General features: G+C 43.5%; 1 protein-coding gene across 3 annotated transcripts; it reads right to left on the reverse strand.

The window, feature by feature from the left end:
* Positions 1-3,520: 3,520 nt before the first annotated feature.
* On the reverse strand, positions 3,521-19,091 carry WDR53 (WD repeat domain 53). Of its 3 annotated transcripts, none has more exons than XM_005545284.5 (3): positions 19,050-19,091; positions 10,613-11,108; positions 3,521-4,151 (listed from the first exon to the last, which is right to left on the reverse strand). In XM_005545284.5, exons 2-3 carry the CDS (start codon positions 11,090-11,092, stop codon positions 3,555-3,557), a joined length of 1,077 nt encoding a protein of 358 aa, XP_005545341.2. In that variant the 5' UTR covers positions 11,093-11,108; positions 19,050-19,091; the 3' UTR covers positions 3,521-3,554. The 3 variants fall into 3 exon arrangements, with proteins under 3 accessions (XP_005545341.2, XP_065395702.1, XP_045243194.1); XM_065539630.2 differs by lacking the exon at positions 19,050-19,091 and adding an exon at positions 11,762-11,873; XM_045387259.3 differs by lacking the exon at positions 10,613-11,108.
* Between the last annotated feature and the right edge of the window lie 2 nt (positions 19,092-19,093).

The raw sequence follows: 19,093 nt of genomic DNA on the forward strand, positions 1-19,093 counted from the left end.
TTTTATTTTTCCTAAGTAAATACCTAAAAGTAGAATTGCTAGGTCATATTATAAGCATAGGTTTAGCTTTAAAAGTGGCCAAACCGCTTTCCAAAGTGGCTGTACCATTTTGCGTTCCTACTAACAATGTATGAGAGCTCCAGTTGCTCTGCTTTCTTGTCCACACTGTCAGTCTTCAAATTTTAGCCATTCTAGTGGGTGTATACAGGTATGACATTGTAGTTTTAATTTGCATTTACCTAATAACTATTCATGTCATGCACCTTTTCATGTACTTGTTGGCCATTTATATATCCATATTGGTGAGGTGTCCAAATCTTCTGCCCATTTTTAAATTAGGTTTTTTGGCTTCTTTTTAAGTTGCGAGAGTTCCATATGTATAGATTCTGGATATAAGCTCTGCAGTAGGTATACATTCTACAAATATTTTCTCCCAGTCTGTGGTTTGCCTTTTTTCTTTTATTTTTTTTTCCTTTTTTTTTATTTATTAATTTTTTTTTTTTTTAGACAGGGTCTCACTCTGTCACCCAGGATGGAGTGCAGTGGCATGATCTCGGCTCACTGCACTCTGCGTCTCCTGGGCTTAAGCAATTCTCCCACCTCAGCCTCTTGGGCAGCTGGGACTACAGGCATGAGCCACCACACTCAGCTAATTTTTGTATTTGTTGTAGAGACAGGGTTTTGCCATGTTGCTTAGGCTGGTCTCAAACTCCTGAGGTCAAGCTATCCACTGGTCTGGGCCTCCCAAAGTGCTGGGATTACAGGTGTGAGCCACCACGCCCAGCCAGCTTTTCATTTTCTTAATAGTTTTTTTTGGAAGAACAAAAGCTTTCCACTTTGATAAGGTCCAATTTGTCAATTTTTTTCTTTTATGGTTCATGTTTTTTGTGTCTTAAGAAATCTTTGCTGAATGCAAGGTCACAAAGATCTTCTTTTACGTTTCCTACATTTTAGAGCATTAGCTCTTATTTTTAGTTTTATGATCCATTATTTATGATGTAACAGCAGAGGTTCATTTTTTGGCATATGGCTTCCAATTGTTCCAGCAATACTTGTTAGAAAGACTAAGATTTCCCCCATTGAATAACCTTAGTACCTTTGCTAAAAATTTGTTTGCCATAAACGTGTAAGCCTGCAAGCATACGAAGGGATGCAGAACATCATTAGTAATTAGGGAAATGCAAATTGAAACTACAATAAGATTCTACTTCATACCCACTCAGAAAACTATAATTAAAAAAAGACAGGCTGCTGGGAATGTAAAATGGTGTAGTCACTTTGGAAAGCCATCTGGCAGTTCCTCAAAATATGGACACATATTTACCATGTGACTGTCAGTTTCACTCCTAGGTATCGTCTTGTTCATAGCAGCATTATTCAGAATAGCTTGAAAACAGAAACAGCCCAAATACTCATCAGCTAATGAGAAGATAAACAAATTGTGGTATAGTATATAAGTACAATGGAATATTATTCAGCCATAAAAAGGAATGAAGTACCGATACATGCTAAAACATTATCTTGAAAACATAACACTAAGTGAAAGAAGCCAGTCTGAAGAAACCTCATGTTACATGAGTCCATGTATATGAAATGTCTGGAGCTGGCAAACTACACAGACAGAAAGCAGAGTAACAGTTGCCTAGGGTAGGGGTGAAGTGGTGGTATAAGGGGAAATGGGAAGTAATTGCTAATGGGTTCCAATTGTTTCCAGTGAGGTTTCTTTTTGGGAGAAGAGAATTTTTTTTTTTTTTTTTTTTTTGAAACAGTCTGTCTCTGTTGCCCAGGCTGCAGTGCAGTGGCACGATCTTGGCTCACTGCATCCTCTGCCTCCTGGGCTCAAGCAGTCCTCCTGCCTCAGCCTCCCAAGTAGCTGGGACCACAGGCACGCACAACCACGCTCAGCTAATGTGTGTGTGTGTGTGTGTGTTTGTGTTTGTTTTGGTAGGAATGGGTTTTCCTAGGCTGGGGGAGAGAAATTTTCTAAAACTAGGTTGTGGTGATGCTGCAGGACCCTCTCAATTTATTAAAAACCATTGACTTGTATACTTTATTTTTCTATGAACTTTGTAGAGTAGATTTGTAGCCACCCCAGCAGTATGCACCTGACTATTCTTGGACTTCTCAGTTGTGGGAGCCAATACATTCCTTTTTATTCTGTTAAGCCAATTTGAATTTGGTTTCTGTCACCTGCAACAGGAGTCCTGACTAAAACTGAACTTATGAAAAACAGATCTCTACAAACAAGAATAATGGTAACCAATCAGATGATCTCTTCAAAGCTTTGAATGTAGGTACGGTGGCTCACACCTGTAATCCCAGCACTTTGGGAGGCTAAGATAGGAGGATTGCTTGAGGCCAGGAGTTTGAGACCAGTCTGGCCAACATAGCAAGGCTCCTCTCTATAAAAAAAATTAAAATTAAAAAAACTTTAAATGTAAGAGTAGGCAGTATGAGTGAAAGCTGAAAGAACATGCAGAGAAGACAGCAATCCAGGCCTCAATGAAAAGGAACCTAACTCTTGACACCCTATCTAGGCCTCTATTCTCTTTCCTATCTTCTAGCTTAGTCAGAATTTCTGCTCATTAATAACTGCAATTCATTCTCACTCCACCAGCATCATGGCCTGGATTGCTGCGTAACACCCTAAACTGATTTGACCCTGGAACCCTTTTTTTTTAGAAACACAGCAAAAGGTAATTGTCAGCAAAGCAATTTGGGCTTTACACAGAACAAGCAAGAACAGGTTTTCTCTTCCAACGTGGTAATGCTCCTCATGACATCCTGGGATCAGAAATAACTAATGTTATTTATTTATTTATTTAGAGACAGAGTCGTTCTGTCGCCTAGGCTAGAGTGCAGTGGTGTGATCTTGGCTCACTGCAACCTCCACCTTCTGGGTTCAAGCGACTCTCCCATCTCAGTCTCCTGAGTAGCTTGGATTACAGGCATGTGCCATCAGGCCGGGCTAATTTTTGTATTTTTAGTATAGATGGATTTTTGCGATGCTGGCCAGGCTGGTTTCTAACTCCTGACCTCAGATGATCCGCCCGCATTGGCCTCCCAAAGTGCTGGGATTACAGGCGTGAGCCACTGCACACGGCCAGAAGTAACTAATGTGGTGACCGATTTGGAACAGGATGTGGGCTTCCCTAGGGTAGGCAAGGTCCTTTCCAGACAAGTAACAAGGTCCTTTCCAGACAAGTCATTGTGCCTGCAATCTTCCTGGATCTTTAAGTTACATAACATCTCTAAGTCTTAATTCCTGTGGCACTAAAATAGGGGAAAAAACTTCATTGATTCAGAACAAGAAATCAAATATATGTAAAATGGCTGGTACATGGTACACAATGAATATTCATTCTCTTCCTCCAAACTTTAATATATCACTTACTATATAAAGTATCCAATTGTCTTTTGTTCAAATATTTTAAAATTTGTAGAGCAAAATAGTATGATTTTACATATAACAAACAGCTTAAATAAAGAACCAGGATCTTTTTTTAAATCTGAAAAACAGTTTTGCCACAATTCTTCAAATGTTTTTATTGGATTTAAAATTCATTTAAGGGATATACAGATATACAACTAGTTTGATCAGCTACTAATATATTTTGGTGTCCCTTTATTTTTGTACCCAAGAGCCAATTCACTTTTTCTCCATGTTCAATATTTAGCTTTGGTAAAATGTTGCCATGTTCTTCCTCATCCGTTACTGAAGCGTCAGTATTTCCACCCTGCTTGGTGCAAGTTCCTCTTTTAGGTTTCTTCCTGTGGGTACGTTTTGTAGGACTCTTCTGTTTCTTCTCAACTTCACTGTTTGCATCCCACAACATGATCTTCCCATCATTCCCTCCAGTAAGCAGCAAATAGGATTCTGGGAGAAAGCAGACCTGGGATACCCCTAAAGTGTGGCCCTTAAATCCCAGTTCCTGTTCACACTTAACTCCCATCACCCGAAAGATTCGAACCTTACCATCTTCTGCACCACAACTAAAAATATTACCACACGAAGCCACAGAGATACAGTGGGCTAGGGCAGGGTTTAAGAGCTGACCAGGTGACTGTGGGCCTTCCATTTCTTCTGTTTCATCCTCCTGTAAATTTGTAATCCAGAGTGGTCGGGCTTTTTGAAGACTCCACAGCATCACCTTTACGTAAGAAGAAATTACACAGTCATACAAAATGCTAGTCAATTTGCTCAACTACCGTGTGCTTATTCAGCTTCTAATACAATCGTTAAAGTGGTCTGAGAATGAGCAGTAAGGTAGCCTCCCAGCAGTACAAAAAAAATAATCAAATGCTGCCATAACATGCCAGTGGAATGCTATCCCGGGACTAAAACTAGATTGCAGTAAGGTAGAATTAAACAAGATCCTGAGTAATTTTTGATTAATAAACCCCATCAAAGTGTAATTGTTAAGCAAGTTTCTAAAGGTTTTTCTGCTCTCATCTCTTCAAGTGAAACCAAACGTTATGAAATTTGCTAGTTTTAGTCTATGCTGGTTATAGGTAACAAGGCCTATCAAGTAAATAAACTCAATCTGGATATCACTGAAATGGTTTCTATCTGGAATGCCTTTCCTTTCACATTACCCAATTACCCATCCAAGGGGCTTAAGCTCAGTCCCGGTGCCTCCAAGAAGGCTTTCCTATTTCAGCCTGCTTCTCTTTCCTGTATCTAGTTTCTGTTCCATTAACTGACATATTCTGCTAGCTTATCAGTTTCTTGAGACTCAATTAGTCTTTGCTAATGCCTAGCATAATGGCTGAGAAAGAGGAGAAATTCCAAATGTGTCTGTTGATTAATATGACATCCTGGTGTTAATTTCATTTGGCTTTTCGTTGTTGTTCCCGACCTTTTTTTTTTTTTTTTTAATAAGCTTTGTGAATGGGTTTTACATTATCATCTAGTGATTCATTCTTTTCCTGTATCAACCATTTTGCAAAGAAAAATACTCTTAATACTTTCAAAGCGGACAGCTGTTTTACCATGTAGTTTACCATCATCCCTGAATTATAACTCATAATTTTAATAGACACTGGAAAAAGCATGACCTTGTTTAGACAGGAAAAGCATAGATCTGAATTGGCAAGATTAGCATTGCTGATGCTATTAAGAATTTGGTTTCCTATTCAAGGTAACTTCCCTTGTGATTATTCTTATTGGCTTATCTTCAAAAGCAGTGACATCTACTAACACTTATATTCTGCTTCTCTTAGATGAAAATCTCTTTGAATTGGGTTTATAACATTATACTATGTGACGAACAATCACTATTTGGGTGAAGTTAAAGTACTAACAAATTAAAATAAGCTAAAGTAAAACAAATAAATATTAGAAAATATAGGCCGGGCGCGGTGGCTCAAGCCTGTAATCCCAGCACTTTGGGAGGCCGAGACGGGCGGATCATGAGGTCAGGAGATCGAGACCATCCTGGCTAACACGGCGAAACCCCGTCTCTACTAAAAACACAAAAAATTAGCCGGGTGAGGTGGCGGCGCCTGTAGTCCCAGCTACTCGGGAGGCTGAGGCAGGAGAATGGCGGGAACCCGGGAGGCGGAGCTTGCAGTGAGCTGAGATCCGGCCACTGCACTCCAGCCTGGGCGACAGAGCCAGACTCCGCCTCAAAAAAAAAAAAAAAAAGAAAGAAAATATAACAGGAAGGAGTGCTGAAACTTGATATGAAAATAGTTTGTTTTTGTCTTTTTTAAAATAGGGTCTCACTTTATCACCCAGACTAGAGTGCAGTGGTATGACCATGGCTCACTGCAGCCTTCACCTCTCGGGTTCAAGTGATCCCTCAACCTCAGCCTCCCAAGTAGATGGGAGTACAGGCACACGCTACCACACCCAGCTAATTTTTGTAGAGACAGGGTTTTTGCTATGTTGCCCAGGCTGGTTTCCAACTGCTAGGCTCAAGCAATCCGCTCACCTCCACTTCCCAAAGTGATGGGATTACACACATCAGCCACAACGCTCAAAAACAGTTTCTATTAAAAAATCTAAACACGGCTGGGTGCAGTGGCTCACACCTGTAATCCCAGCACTGTGGGAGGCCGAGGCGGGCGGATCACGAGGTGAGGAGATCAAGACCATCCTGGCTAACACTGTGAAACCCCGTTTCTACTAAAAATACAAAAAATTAGCTGGGTATGGTGGCGGGCGCCTGTAGTCCCAGCTGCTCAGGAGGCAGAGGCAGGAGAACGGTGTGAATCTGAGAGGCAGAGCCGAGATCGTGCCACTGCACTGCTGCCTGGCCAACAGAGCAAGACTCCATCTTAAAATACATATATACACACACACAAGGAAAATGGACATTCTAGAATCTGCTAGCTTCACTGTATTGGCAGATAGCCCCAGTTCTTTCTCGTATTTTCTGTCCTCCAAAGACATTCAAACACGAACTGCACCCCAAGTGTTTCAGCAGCTGAAACACCTTTGTATTTGACTGAAACCATCTAAACGTGTCAACAGCCACCCCAGATTCTACCAAGTCTAGAATCATTCCCATGTATTGAGGATTCCAGACTGTTCCTGTCTGGACATTCCCTTTGCGCTTCTTGGCTTTTCCAAGCAGCTAAAGACTCCGAGGTGTTTCACACTTAATTTCTCAACCAGCTGTTCAAGCAGTTATCATCCTAAGCAAGAGAGCTAGAGATACTGAAAGAAAACAATGAAAGAGTTTGGGGCTCACGGTTCTGTAAAACATCGAAAGGAGAAAAAGTGGGGAACCAGCAAATGTTCAGAAGTGAATGTAATAGTAACAAAGTGACTTTTCAAAAAAAAATCCCCCTTTTACAAAAACGTTTCTTTCCATATAAAAGACTCATCTTCAAGATAAAGAGCCTCTTAAGGCCAGGTGCAGTGGCTCATGCCTATAATCCCAGCACTTTGGGAGGTCAAAGCAGAAGGACTGCTTGAGCCCAGGAGTTCAAGACCAGCCTGGGGAACATAGGGAGCCAGCCCTCCTCTCTAGCAAAAATAAAAAAAATTAGCTGGGTGTGATGGCTTGCGCCTGCAGTCCCAGCTACACGGGAGGATGAGGTGGGAGGATCACTTGAGGGAGTGCGAGGCTGTGGTGAGCTATAATTATACCACTGCACTCCAGCCTGGATGACAAAGACCCTGTCTCAAAAACAAACAAAACAGCCTTCTCCACCATTCTGGTCTGTAAGTGTTGATATTTTGGTCTTACAAAATTGAGAAAGAATAACAAACCTTTGAATCATCTGTTTTCAGATGCAGAAAGGGGCAGGGAAAGAACATCAACATGTATGCTACAGAAATATGACAGTTTTAATTTTCTAAGTCTTTCAAGAAAATAAGTATAGTTGAATGGTAGGTATACAGGTATTTATTTAATTTTTTTTTTTCTTTTTTTTTTTTTTTTTTTTTTTAGACGAGGTCTCCCTCTGTCACCCAGACTGGAGTGCAGAGGCACAATCTTGGCTCACTGCGACCTCAACCTCCTGGGCTCAAGCAATTCTCCCATCTCAGCCCCCCAAGTAGCTGGGACTATAGGTGCTCACCATGCGCCTGGCTAATTCTTCTATCTTTTGTAGAGACGTGGTTTCGCTATGTTGCCCAGGCTGGTCACAAACTCCTGAGCTCAAGCAATCCACCCCCCATGGCCTCCCAAAGTGCTAGGATTAAAGGCATGAGCCACTGTGCCCAACCTAATGTTATTCTTTATACCTCACATATATAAATATTACTTTGTACCTATTAAATAAAAAATTAAGCAGTCTCAAGTGTCTTAACGAACCACACTTAGCTTTTAAGTTCCTTGCCTCTTTGAATGTGCTTTGCCTATTTTATTTTTTTGAGACAAGGTCTCACTTTGTCACCCAGGCTGGAGTGCAGTGGCAAGATCACGGTTCACTACAACCTCGACCTCCCTGGGCTCAGGTGATCCTCCCACGTCAACTTCCCAAGTAGCTGGGACCATAGGTGCATGCTAGCACACCTGGCTAATTTTTGTAATTTTTTGTAGAGATAGGGTTTTGCCATGTTGCCCAGGCTGGTCTCGAACTCCCAGGCTCAAGTGATCTGCCTGCCTTGGCCTCCCAAAGTGCTGGGATCCCAGGCATGAGCCCTCAGGCACGTAAGCTACCACGCCTGGCCCTGCCTAATTATTCAAACCTAAGTCAAAAGAAATAATTTGATAATTACTGTTACATAAGAACAAAGGTGTGTTGAACATGGCAATCATTCAATTGCTGCCTTGTGATAAAATCTGTTTGCTCAGAGAGCAGGAACTCAAAATAGTCACAACTCCCTTCCACTAGTATTATGCCGACATTCTTGGGCTCCCCCATAGACTGGCTATCCTTAAAGTTTAGGATAATACTAGATGAACAGGTTTTAGGAAGAAAACTGTGGAAAAAATTATAGAGTTTCAACTTCAGTTAAGGAAATAATTTCTTAAAAGCATGGTTGTACGGCTGTTACATCACAACCCAGTGTAGAAACAAATCTACCACGAACGCTCAGCAATTTTACCAGGCAAATCAAAATAAGAAATTACCTGAGCCTCCCTTTTTCAAAATACTTGTTTCCTGGGCTGTTCACTAGCAAGTGCCGGCCACTAAAACGTCTTACCTGGAACTGGGGGCAAGAGAGTAAATTCTGAATGCCCATTCCTTATCTAATCTGAAAAGTACACATCACTTTTGCATACCTAATTGTCTATCGCCATGCCTAGTGGTTAATTAACGAGCTACTGATGGAAAACTGGTATAGCTGAAGGATGACAGAACGACTACTCAAAGACACACTGTACAATCTGCCTACTTAAAACATGTCCACCTGGTTGTACAGCTCTTTCTTTACAACCACAAGGGCAGATTATTACCACCAGGGTGGAGGATGTACGAGATTTATAAAGGGCTTGGTCAAAACCTAGGAGTGGAAAAGGAAGGTAGAGGTTGCAGGGTCACTATGCCCCACACATGTAGAGTGAGTCTCAACCCAGGCACTATCGATGTTTTTTGGGGAACAATTCTTTATTGTTTGGAGATATCCCAGCATTGCAGGACAGCCACTGATTCTGCCTACTGAATACTGGTAGCTTGCAGGAGAGGGGAACAGCATGGTGACAACAAAAACAGTCTCATCATTCTTAAATTATAAGGGGGATGCAGGGTTGGGGAGGGAGAGGTAAAGACCACTAGCCAAGAGGGTGGAAGTCAAAACTTCTGATGCTATTAAAAAGAACACAGAATCTTAGAAGATACTGTATGCAACTGAGAACAGAGATTAAATGCCTAAACAGTGCTGGACACAGGTCATTCTCAATGGTTCTCTCTCTAGAAGCCACCTCATCCCAAACCAAGACACTTTTCTGTGACATTACTGATGATACTCTGCTTGAATACCTGTCATCCTAGAGAAAAAACAGCCTTAGGAGCCAGAGAGATTGAGCTTTGAATCCCAGTCAGGTGGCTATGTAGATACTTAATGTGAATTTCAGTTTCTTTATTAAAAAAACAAAAACAAAATCACTAGGAGGATGTGATTAGAATTAAAACGAATATACACAAAGCACTGTCAAGAACTAAGTGCTCAACAGAGAGAAATTGTGACGACTGTCACTCCCGTGATGAGATTTACTCTCAAGAGGAAGCACATCCTGCCATGGGAACGTTCAAGCTATTTGAAAACGTTTACGTTAAGCCCAAATCTGCTTTCCCATGACTTCTCTTACGAAGACCAGCATATTCCATTTTTTTCCCTCAAGAAAACTAAGAATTAAACACCTCCAGTTCTCTACATAATGGGGTTTCTAGATATATCTGCTTTCCTGATGGACTTCCTCTGGATTTGGGCAATTTGTGATGTTCCTTTCTTTTTCCTTTTTTTCTTTTTGAGACAGAGTCTCATTCTGTTGCCCAGGCTGGAGCGCAGTGGCGAGATCTCGACTGATTGCAACCTCTGCCTCCCGGGTTGAAGCAATTCTGCCTCAGGCTCCCAAGTAGCTGGGATTGCAGGCGCCCGCCAGCACGCCTGGCTAATTTTTGTATGTTTAGTAGAGACGGGGTTTCACCATGTTGGCCAGGCTGGTCTTGAACTCCTCACCTCAAGTGATCTGCCCACCTTGGCCTCCCAAAGTGCTGGGATTACAGGCATGAGCTACCACGCCCAGCCGTGATGCTCCTTTCAAAACTCAGCATTGAATACGGTGCTTTGATCCTGATCACCAATACACAATATTTCAGTTAATGTACCCCAGAACTTTAAAGTAAAAACAGATCCCTCTAACTTTTTGTTTAAACAGAGTTTATAGAGAATGGGTGGACCAACTCTGCCTTTAGTACTCACCGTTGTTTGTTTAAACAGATGTTTACAACCAAATATTTGAATTTTCAGGTTTTAGGAATATCTTACAGTACAGAGAAAGGAAGAGTAAAGGATTAACGATTACTTTGTGAATAAATTCTACTAGATTTTATCAGACTAGCATTAAATGTAGAAATAAGGCTTATCGTTCATAAATGGATATGTTAGTAGAAAACAGAAAAAGCAAAGGTATTTGGTGTGATCAATACTTTGATTCTGTTAGCAAATCCCACTCAGAAATTCTCCAAGTACTCTGTGCAAAAGCATCACCTGCATATCCAGTCCACATGACACCAGGCTCTGAGGCCTCTGAGGTCGAAAAGCCACCGAAGAGCAGATGTTGGAGTGTCTCTTCAAGGATCTGACGACCTTCTTGTTCTCCACGTCTAGGATTTTGATCGCCCCAGAGTCATCGGCAGAAGCCAGCAGGTTTTCAGTTTGATTCAATGAAAGACAATTGATTTCTTCTTCATTCACATGAAAATGGTCCAAGGAATCTTTGAGGGACCTGACATCCAGTACACTAATGGTTTCTCCATGTGAGGCGTAGAGCTTGGTGGGGCAGGAGGGAGAAAATAAGACACTGGTAACATCATCAGCCCCTTGGAACCGCATGTGTCCTAATGGAGTTCCATCTTCACCCCAAGCCGTGAGATCTCCGCCCTCCGCTCCGGAAGCCAGCAGCCCTTCTTTACTTGCATTTAGGCAGAGGACAGGAGAAGAATGTCCGCCGGTCCACTTGACTGCCATAATGGTCCCGAAGACTCTGTGAAGGGGAAACAACTGTAATCTCATGTTTTATGCATTGACTTGATGGTAGGAGACAGACGTAATCAACACTATTTCATAAAGACATGTTGGGCCGGGCGCGGTGGCTCAAGCCTGTAATCCCAGCACTTTGGGAGGCCGAGACGGGCGGATCACGAGGTCAGGAGATCGAGACCATCCTGGCTAACACGGTGAAACCCCGTCTCTACTAAAAATACAAAAAACTAGCCGGGCGAGGTGGTGGGCGCCTGTAGTCCCAGCTACTCGGGAGGCTGAGGCAGGAGAATGGCGTAAACCTGGGAGGCGGAGCTTGCAGTGAGCTGAGATCCGGCCACTGCACTCCAACCTGGGCGACAGAGCGAGACTCCGTCTCAAAAAAAAAAAAAAAAAAAAAAAAAAGACATCTTGAAAAAACTAAATTTTTTTTTTAAAAAAAAGGACACTTAAAGATCAAGTCTCCAAAAGCCTAGCTGAACACAGGGTTGTATCCTGGCTGGCAAATGCTTCAGTGGGGCTTCCTTTGCCATCAGCGATCTAGGTAAGGCTGGTCCTCCAGTCTTTGATATGGAACCCACAGAAGAATAAACACTAAATATTTTAAATTAGGAAAAATTCTATTAAAGAGAGGGCTGCAAAATCATCAGGTTATACCTCTTATCTGAATAATGTTTTAGATGATGAGCTCTGTAGCCAGGCTCTCCAGGTTTGTAGTAGCTAGGTGACTGGGCAAATTACTGAACCTCTCTGTCACTCACTTTTCTTCTCTATAAAATGAGGATAATAACAACACTTATTTCATAGGATCATAATACATGTAAATCACACATAATGGTGCCTGGCACATAATGAGTACTCAACAAGTATTCCTATTGTTACTTTTTCTGTTTTTATTAGGCTGGTTCAAAGTGGCATCACATGTACTGCACCAGTACTCTCCAAGTGTGGTCCCCAGACCAGCAGCATCAGCACCACCTAGGAACTTGTCAGAAATGCAAACTGTCAGACCCAACACCGGATCTACTGAATCTGAAACTCTGGGGGTGAGACCAAGTAATGTGCTTTTGTTGTTGTTGTTGTTTTGTTCTCTGAGATGGAGTCTCGCTGCTGTTGGTCCAGGCTGGAGTGCAATGGACGATCTCAGCTCACTGCAACCTCCGCCTCCCGGTTTCCAGCAATTCTCCTGCCTCAGCCTCCCGGGTAGCTGAGATAACAGGCACCCAGCAACAAGCCTGGCTAATTTTTATATTTTTAGTAGAGACGGGGTTTCTCCATGTTGGCCAGGCTGGTCTCAAACTCCAGACCTCAGGTGATCCACCTGCCTCGGCCTCCCAAAGTGTTGGGATTATAGGCGTGAGCCACCGTACCTGGACGCAATGTGTTTTAGTAAGTCCTCCAGGTGATCCTGATGTACAATGGAATTGCAGAATCTGTATTGCACTAATAACCACCTGGGGAACTGGTGAAAATGGCAGGCTTGGGTCTTCCCACCAGATACTTATTCAGTAGGTTATCTAATTTTATTCTCAAAGCAACCCTTTTGATTGGTATTATTCCATTTTAGGGATAATAAAACCGAGTCTCAGAAATGTTAAATAATTTTCCCAAGGTCACTTGACTCTTAGGATTTGTAAGGGATCCCAAATGTTTTGCTTTTGAGACAGGGTTTTGCTCTGTCACCCAGGTGGAGTGCAGTGGCACAATCGTGGCTCACTGCAGCCTCGACCTCCCAGGCCTAAGCAATCCTCCCACCTCAGTCTCCTGAGTAGCTCAGACCACTTATGTGCACCACCATGCCTGGCTAATTTTTATTTTATTTTATTTTATTTTTTTGCAAAGTCGGGGTGGGGGGGTCTCCCTATGTTGCCCAGGTTCCAAATATTTAAATAATGAAGGTCCTTTTTTTTTTTTTTTTTTTTTGAGACGGAGTCTCGCTCTGTCACCCAGGCTGGAACGCAGTGGCCGGATCTCAGCTCACTGCAAGCTCCGCCTCCCGGGTTCATGCCATTCTCCTGCCTCAGCCTCCCGAGTACTGGGACTACAGGCGCCCGCCACCGCGCCCGTCTAGTTTTTTTTTCGTATTTTTTTTTAGTAGAGACGGGGTTTCACCGTGTTCGCCAGGATGGTCTCGATCTCCTGACCTCATGATCCGCCCGTCTCGGCCTCCCAAAGTGCTGGGATTACAGGCTTGAGCCACCGCGCCCGGCCATGAAGGTCCTTTTCTAACAACTCCACCTGACAACGGTTTTGTTATTAGTCTTTGAAGAAACAGAAAATGACCAAAAATTACTAGTAAGTCATCAGTGCTTTAAAATGTCCTCACATATGTTTAATCATATTATCATCTGCCTGCATTTACACAACAGTGCAAAATTTAGATTTCTGATCCTCTAGGAATCCCAGATATAGACACACTGGAAATGCCACATAATACTGGCCTGCCTTGCCTGCCTGCTGGTCAAGACAAAAAAGGAATCAGGGCAATTTATACAACTCTACTCTTGGTCAAGACAAAAGGAAGCAAACAAATCTATCTCGACAAATTTAATTTTTAATTTCATGAGCGAAAGGAGAACTTACCCGAGTGCCAGACCCCAGAGCTGCTATGCTATTTCCAGGTAAGATACTTGAATTTAGCCCAATGGTACAGAGATAAATTTCCTTATTTGGAAAAATCATTTAAAATAATCTGGCAATCTGCCCAAAGTTTCCATTCCCAACACAAAGCTTTTTTTTTTTTTTTTTTTTGGAGACAGAGTCTTGCTCTGTCGCCCAGGTTGGAGTGCAATGGCGCAGTCTCAGCTCACTGCAACCTCTGCCTCTGCTTCCTATGTTTAAGCGATTCTCCTGCCTCAGCCTCCCAAGTAGCTGAGACTATAGGCGCCCACCACCATACCAGGCTAATGTTTGCATTTTTAGTAGAGACAGGGTTTCACCATTTGGCCAGGCTTGGTCTTGAACTTCTGACCTTAAGTGATCCGCCCACCTCAGCCTCCCAAAGTGCTGGGATTATAGGTGTGAGCCACCGCACCCAGCTTCCCCCTACTTTTAGTCACACACAGGATCACTAATTAGACTGCAAAAAAATCACTGATCTATTAGTAATCAAGGTAACAGAAACGTGGTCACAAAATCAAATATAGAAATGTTCATAAAACTAAAATGGAAAAAAGACAAAATTAAACTTTGTTTTCAAGCAGAAGCACTCAATTAATATACAGAAGAAACTAATTGGAGACTGAAGCAGTAATATTTAAAGGAGAGGACTGGAGAGGAAATGACTCAGAGGGAGGTAAAAACAGGGAGCCCTGGTGGTTTGATTTTTGCTGACAAGTACTGAAACAGCAGCAGGTAAATATGCTGTAACAAAGACTGTTGCCAAAAGTTCCAGATAAACCAAGATTTTAAACGAAAGGCACTGATAGTATTTAGGCTAAGGAACTGTAATACTGACTTATCTCATGATAAAGATGCTATTCTACAAATTTGAATTGAATATTGAAAAGTCAATTTAAGTTACAATTTTGTTTAACAATTTCAATTTTTTTTGAGACAGGGTCTTGCTCTGTCATGCAGGCCTTGACCTCCCCAGCCTCAAGTGATCCTCCCACCTTAGCCTCCTGGTTAGCTGGGACTACAGGCTCTCGCCACAAAACCCACCTAATTTTTTGTATTTTTTTGTAGAGATGAGGTTTTCCCACATTCCCCAGGCTGCTCTCGAACTCCTGGGCTCAAGCAATCCTCCTGTCTCAGCCTCTCAAAGTGCTGGGATCATAGGCATGAGCCACTGCACCCAGCCAATGCTTTCAAATCTTTTCTTTTTTTTTTTTTGAGACGGAGTCTCGCTCTGTCGCCCAAGCTGGAGTGCAGTGGCGCGATCTCGGCTCACTGCAAGCTCCGCCTCCTGGGTTTACGCCATTCTCCTGCCTCAGCCTCCCGAGTAGCTGGGACTACAGGCGCCCGCCACCTCGCCCGGCTAGTTTTTTGTACTTTTTAGTAGAGACGGGGTTTCACCGCGTTAGCCAGAATGGTCTCGATCTCCTGACCTCTTGATCCGCCCGTCTCGGCCTCCCAAAGTGCTGGGATTACAGGCTTGAGCCACCGCGCCCGGCCGCACTTTCAAATCTTTATAATGTCGATCATTTCTTTCCCAGCCTCTTCTTCGAGACCAGGCTGGTCTCGAACTCCTGACTTCAGGTGATCTGCCCGCCTCAGCCTCCCAAAGTGCTGGGATTACAGGCGCGAGCCACAGTGCCTGGCCGAGAGCATTTTTTAAAAGGGTGAAGTGCCACAGCTGGCAGTTCTCATCGGCCAGATCATTGCTATGATGAATCAACTTTGAAGTCAGGAGGTCTATGCTCTAGAGCATTAAGATTTGCTGATATTTGTGTGCATACAGGTTTTGGATCCCAGCTGGGATTTTAGGTTTTCTCTGAAACAAGAATGAGCAGAGTTTCTAATGCTCCTATTTCTCCATTACAAATCTACCCACAGGAGAGCCAAATAAATGTTGACCGACAGACAAACGTTTTAGCAGGTTTTCTAATTTAACTCTTTTCTAGAAAAGATTTAACTCAATCTTCAAGGTTCATTTGGTTAAGTTTTACTCCAAAGTATGAGAAGATAGGCAATAAACGAATTTTGTCCCTAAAGGGAGTATTATAAAGACTACAGTTCCTATAAATTTTTCCACAATGGAACCAGTAGTAACTCTTGTTCTATTAGTCTCACAAGACCCCAAGAACAGCTCTATCTTATTAAACGCTACACACTAAACTCCTGCTCTCTAAATCACTATCTTATTAAACGCTACACACTAAACTCCTGCTCTCTAAATCGCAGATAATATTTACTGATTGTTTTCCAGTCAGAAAAATAAAAACAAATAACTATTCCTGGGAATGTTAAAAAAAAAAAAAAAAAAGGGTGGGGGAGGCTGGGCGTGGTGGTTCGTGCCTGCAATTCTAGCACTTTGGGAGGCTGGGGCGGGCGGATCACTTGAGGTCAGGAGTTTAAGACCAGCCTGGCCAAGATGGAGAAAACCTGTCTCCACTAAAAATACAAAAATGAGCTGGGCGTGGTGGTGTGTGCCTGTAATCCCAGCTACTTGGGAGGCTGAGGCAGGAGAATTGCTTGAACCTGGGAAGTGAAGGTTGCAGTGGTGAGCTGAGATTGTGCACTGCACTCCAGCCTGGGTGAGAGTGAGGCTCTGTCTCAAAAAAAAAAAAAAAAAAAAAAGGCCGAGGGAAGTTTGGAAAGCCCCAGAAATCTATACACTCTGTGGCTATTAATTTAGTCAATCAAGATTTATCATGCAAAGCATTGATCAGTGATTCAACCAGAGCCTCCAAAATCATTTACTTAGTCTATAAAATTAAAATGATTTGTTATTATTTGAAACACACCAAAGAACACTATCAAAAAGTTAAACAATCAGATTGCTGTGATAGAAGGGTAGTGGGAAGAAATGTAATTAAAGTTGGGTTAAATCAAAACAATTTTTCAGAAATGAGTTGGCAAGCCACTGTTTCTTGCTTTTCTGACTGCAACTGGAAAAGCCTGGCAGAAAGAGGTGAAGTGTCACCATCCCCACATTCATGTATCAAGTCCACAAGCTTCTCTTTTCCTATCGAGTTGCCTAAAGCGTCAAGCACAGCAGTTAATCATATCCTACTGTAAATTACTTTAATCAGATAATAGATCACTTCCTTCTAATACCTACTGAAATCATATAGAGTGGGTGAGGGAAAGGTGAGTTTTTCTTGTTTTGTTTTTTTTTTTTTTGAGACAGGGTCTCCCTCTGTTACCCATACTGGAGTGCAGTGGCCCAATCTCTGCTCACTGCAACCTCCACCTTCTGGGCTCAAGTGATCCTCCTACCTCAGTCTCCCAGGTAGCTGGGATTACAGGCATGCGCCACCACACCCAGCTAATTACTGTATTTTTTTGTACAGACAGGATTTCACCATGTTGCCCAAGCTGGTGTAACTCCTGAGCTCAAGCAATCCGCCCACCTCGGCCTCCCAAAGTGCTGGGATTACAGGCATGAGCCACCGTGCCCTGCCAGGTGAGTTATTTTGAGAGCAATTTTTTTTTTTTTTTTTTTTTTGAGACAGAGTTTCACTCTTGTTGTCCAGGCTGGAGTGCAATGGCGCAATTTCGGCTCATTGTAACCTTCGCCTCCCGGGTCCAAGCGATTCTTGTGCCTCAGCCTCCTGAGTAGCTGGGATTACAGGCACGCGGCCACCACAACCAGCTAATTTTTGTATGTTTAGTAGAGACGGTTTCACCATGTTGGCCAGGCTGGTCTCGAACTCCTGACTTCAGGTGATCTGCCCGCCTTAGCCTCCCAAAGTGCTGGGATTACAGGCGTGAGCCACGGCGCCCGGCCGAGCATTTTTTAAAAGGGTGAGGTGCCGCAGCTGGCAGTTCTCATCGGCCAGAGCGCAGTGAGTACTGAACACGGGGAAGGGGCTTGGCGGAGCGCAGAGTGAGTACTGAACACGGGGAAGGGGCTTGGCGGAGCGCAGAGTGAGTACTGAACACGGGGAAGGGGCTTGGCGGAGCGCAGAGTGAGTACTGAACACGGGGAAGGGGCTTGGCGGGGTGGGTGATGAGCAGGTGAAAGATTTGTAAAAAAGAAAAGGAGGGGCTGAGAAGGGTAATCTTTTACTTTGAAATTCTACCTGGGGCACTTAGGAGACGGTCTGCCGTTGAAAGTCACCTCAGCGACTGGGCTAGAGATTAGCACCAGAAAAACATCGGATCCTTCAAAGGTTCTACCTCGGCTGTACTGTGACAGGATAAAGGCCAGTCTTTAAAACTGAATGATCTCGAAACACTCTGCACCAGTCATACCACCACTGTCCCTTTCAAGTGCTTGTGCCTTTAAGGCTGTTCATTCTGTCTAGTTCATTATCTCGTTTTCAGATGGATCAACTCTGCTTATCCTCGAAAACTTAAAAGAAATTAGTGAGAGAGAGTCACCATCACCATAGTCAGCAGAGGTCAACTTTTCTTTACCGGCTTGGGGTTTCTAAAGCTGGACTTGATGTGGAGAAGCTGGATAGCAACCAAAATGACTGAAGGGCTGTGGCGCTGGCATTGGTAAGAATGAAAATTACGGTTACTGGACTTTGTGAAAAAGACATATGAGGAGAACGGACAGGCGAGTAATAATCAAACACCATGTATCAGAGGGTAGGGAAGGTAGCTGCCGTTCCTTTGCTTTTACTAGAGACTAAGAGATGGATATAGCTGTGTGTGTGTGTGTGTCTGAGGTAGGAGCTCACTCTGTCGCCCAGGCTGGAGCACAGCAGTCGATTATGGTTCACCAGAGGCGCACGCCACCACCCTCGGCTAATTTTTCTATATTTTGTAGCGACACGGTCTCTCCATGTTGCCCAGGCTGGGATGCTGAAATTCTTCCCCTTCCAAGAATCCATCTATAATCATGGCCTCCACGTCATTCTCCCTATTGGAATGTTTAATTGACTAAAACTACATTGCCTTCATCTGCTTACTAAGCGGTGGCTCCAGTAAAGGCCACACCTTGTCCAAAAGACAGAAGCAGTTAATTAGCACTCAAATGGCACTCGAAGGCGTGGGCGCGGGGGTGTTCAGTCGCAGCCACCTTACTTTCCGAAGGCACACAGGCACAGACGTTGGGCTAACTGCCGATATTCGGGGAGAACGAGAGGGCCTGACCAGGTCAAGACGGCCTCCGCTGCCCAAGCTACACAAAAAGGTGGGGGAGCTAGGAACTGGCCAGCAAGGAAAGAAAAGTTTCACGCGTTGAGTTGGAGTCTGAAGCAAGGACCTAACCGACACAGGGAAACGTCACAGGAAAGGGGGCCCAGGAGAGCAGACGCGGAGCCACCAGACCAGAAAGAGGAAAAGGCACTGGAAAGCAGCATCAAAGCCACCGGCCCCAGCCTCATACCTGCTCTTCCCGCTCCCCTCCTCGGCGCCCAGTGATGACCTCAC

This window comes from Macaca fascicularis, chromosome 2 (assembly GCF_037993035.2).
Source record: "Macaca fascicularis isolate 582-1 chromosome 2, T2T-MFA8v1.1".
Classification (NCBI taxonomy): Eukaryota; Metazoa; Chordata; class Mammalia; order Primates; family Cercopithecidae; genus Macaca; species Macaca fascicularis.

Excerpts from the sequence above, each read along its gene's own strand:
- WDR53 (XM_005545284.5), bottom strand. The coding sequence starts at position 11,092 with ATGGCAGTCAAGTGGACCGGCGGACATTCTTCTCCTGTCCTCTGCCTA. Across the intron at positions 4,152-10,612 it reads CATGTGGACTGGATATGCAG|GTGATGCTGTGGAGTCTTCA; the intron begins GTGATGCTTTTG and ends TCTTACGTAAAG.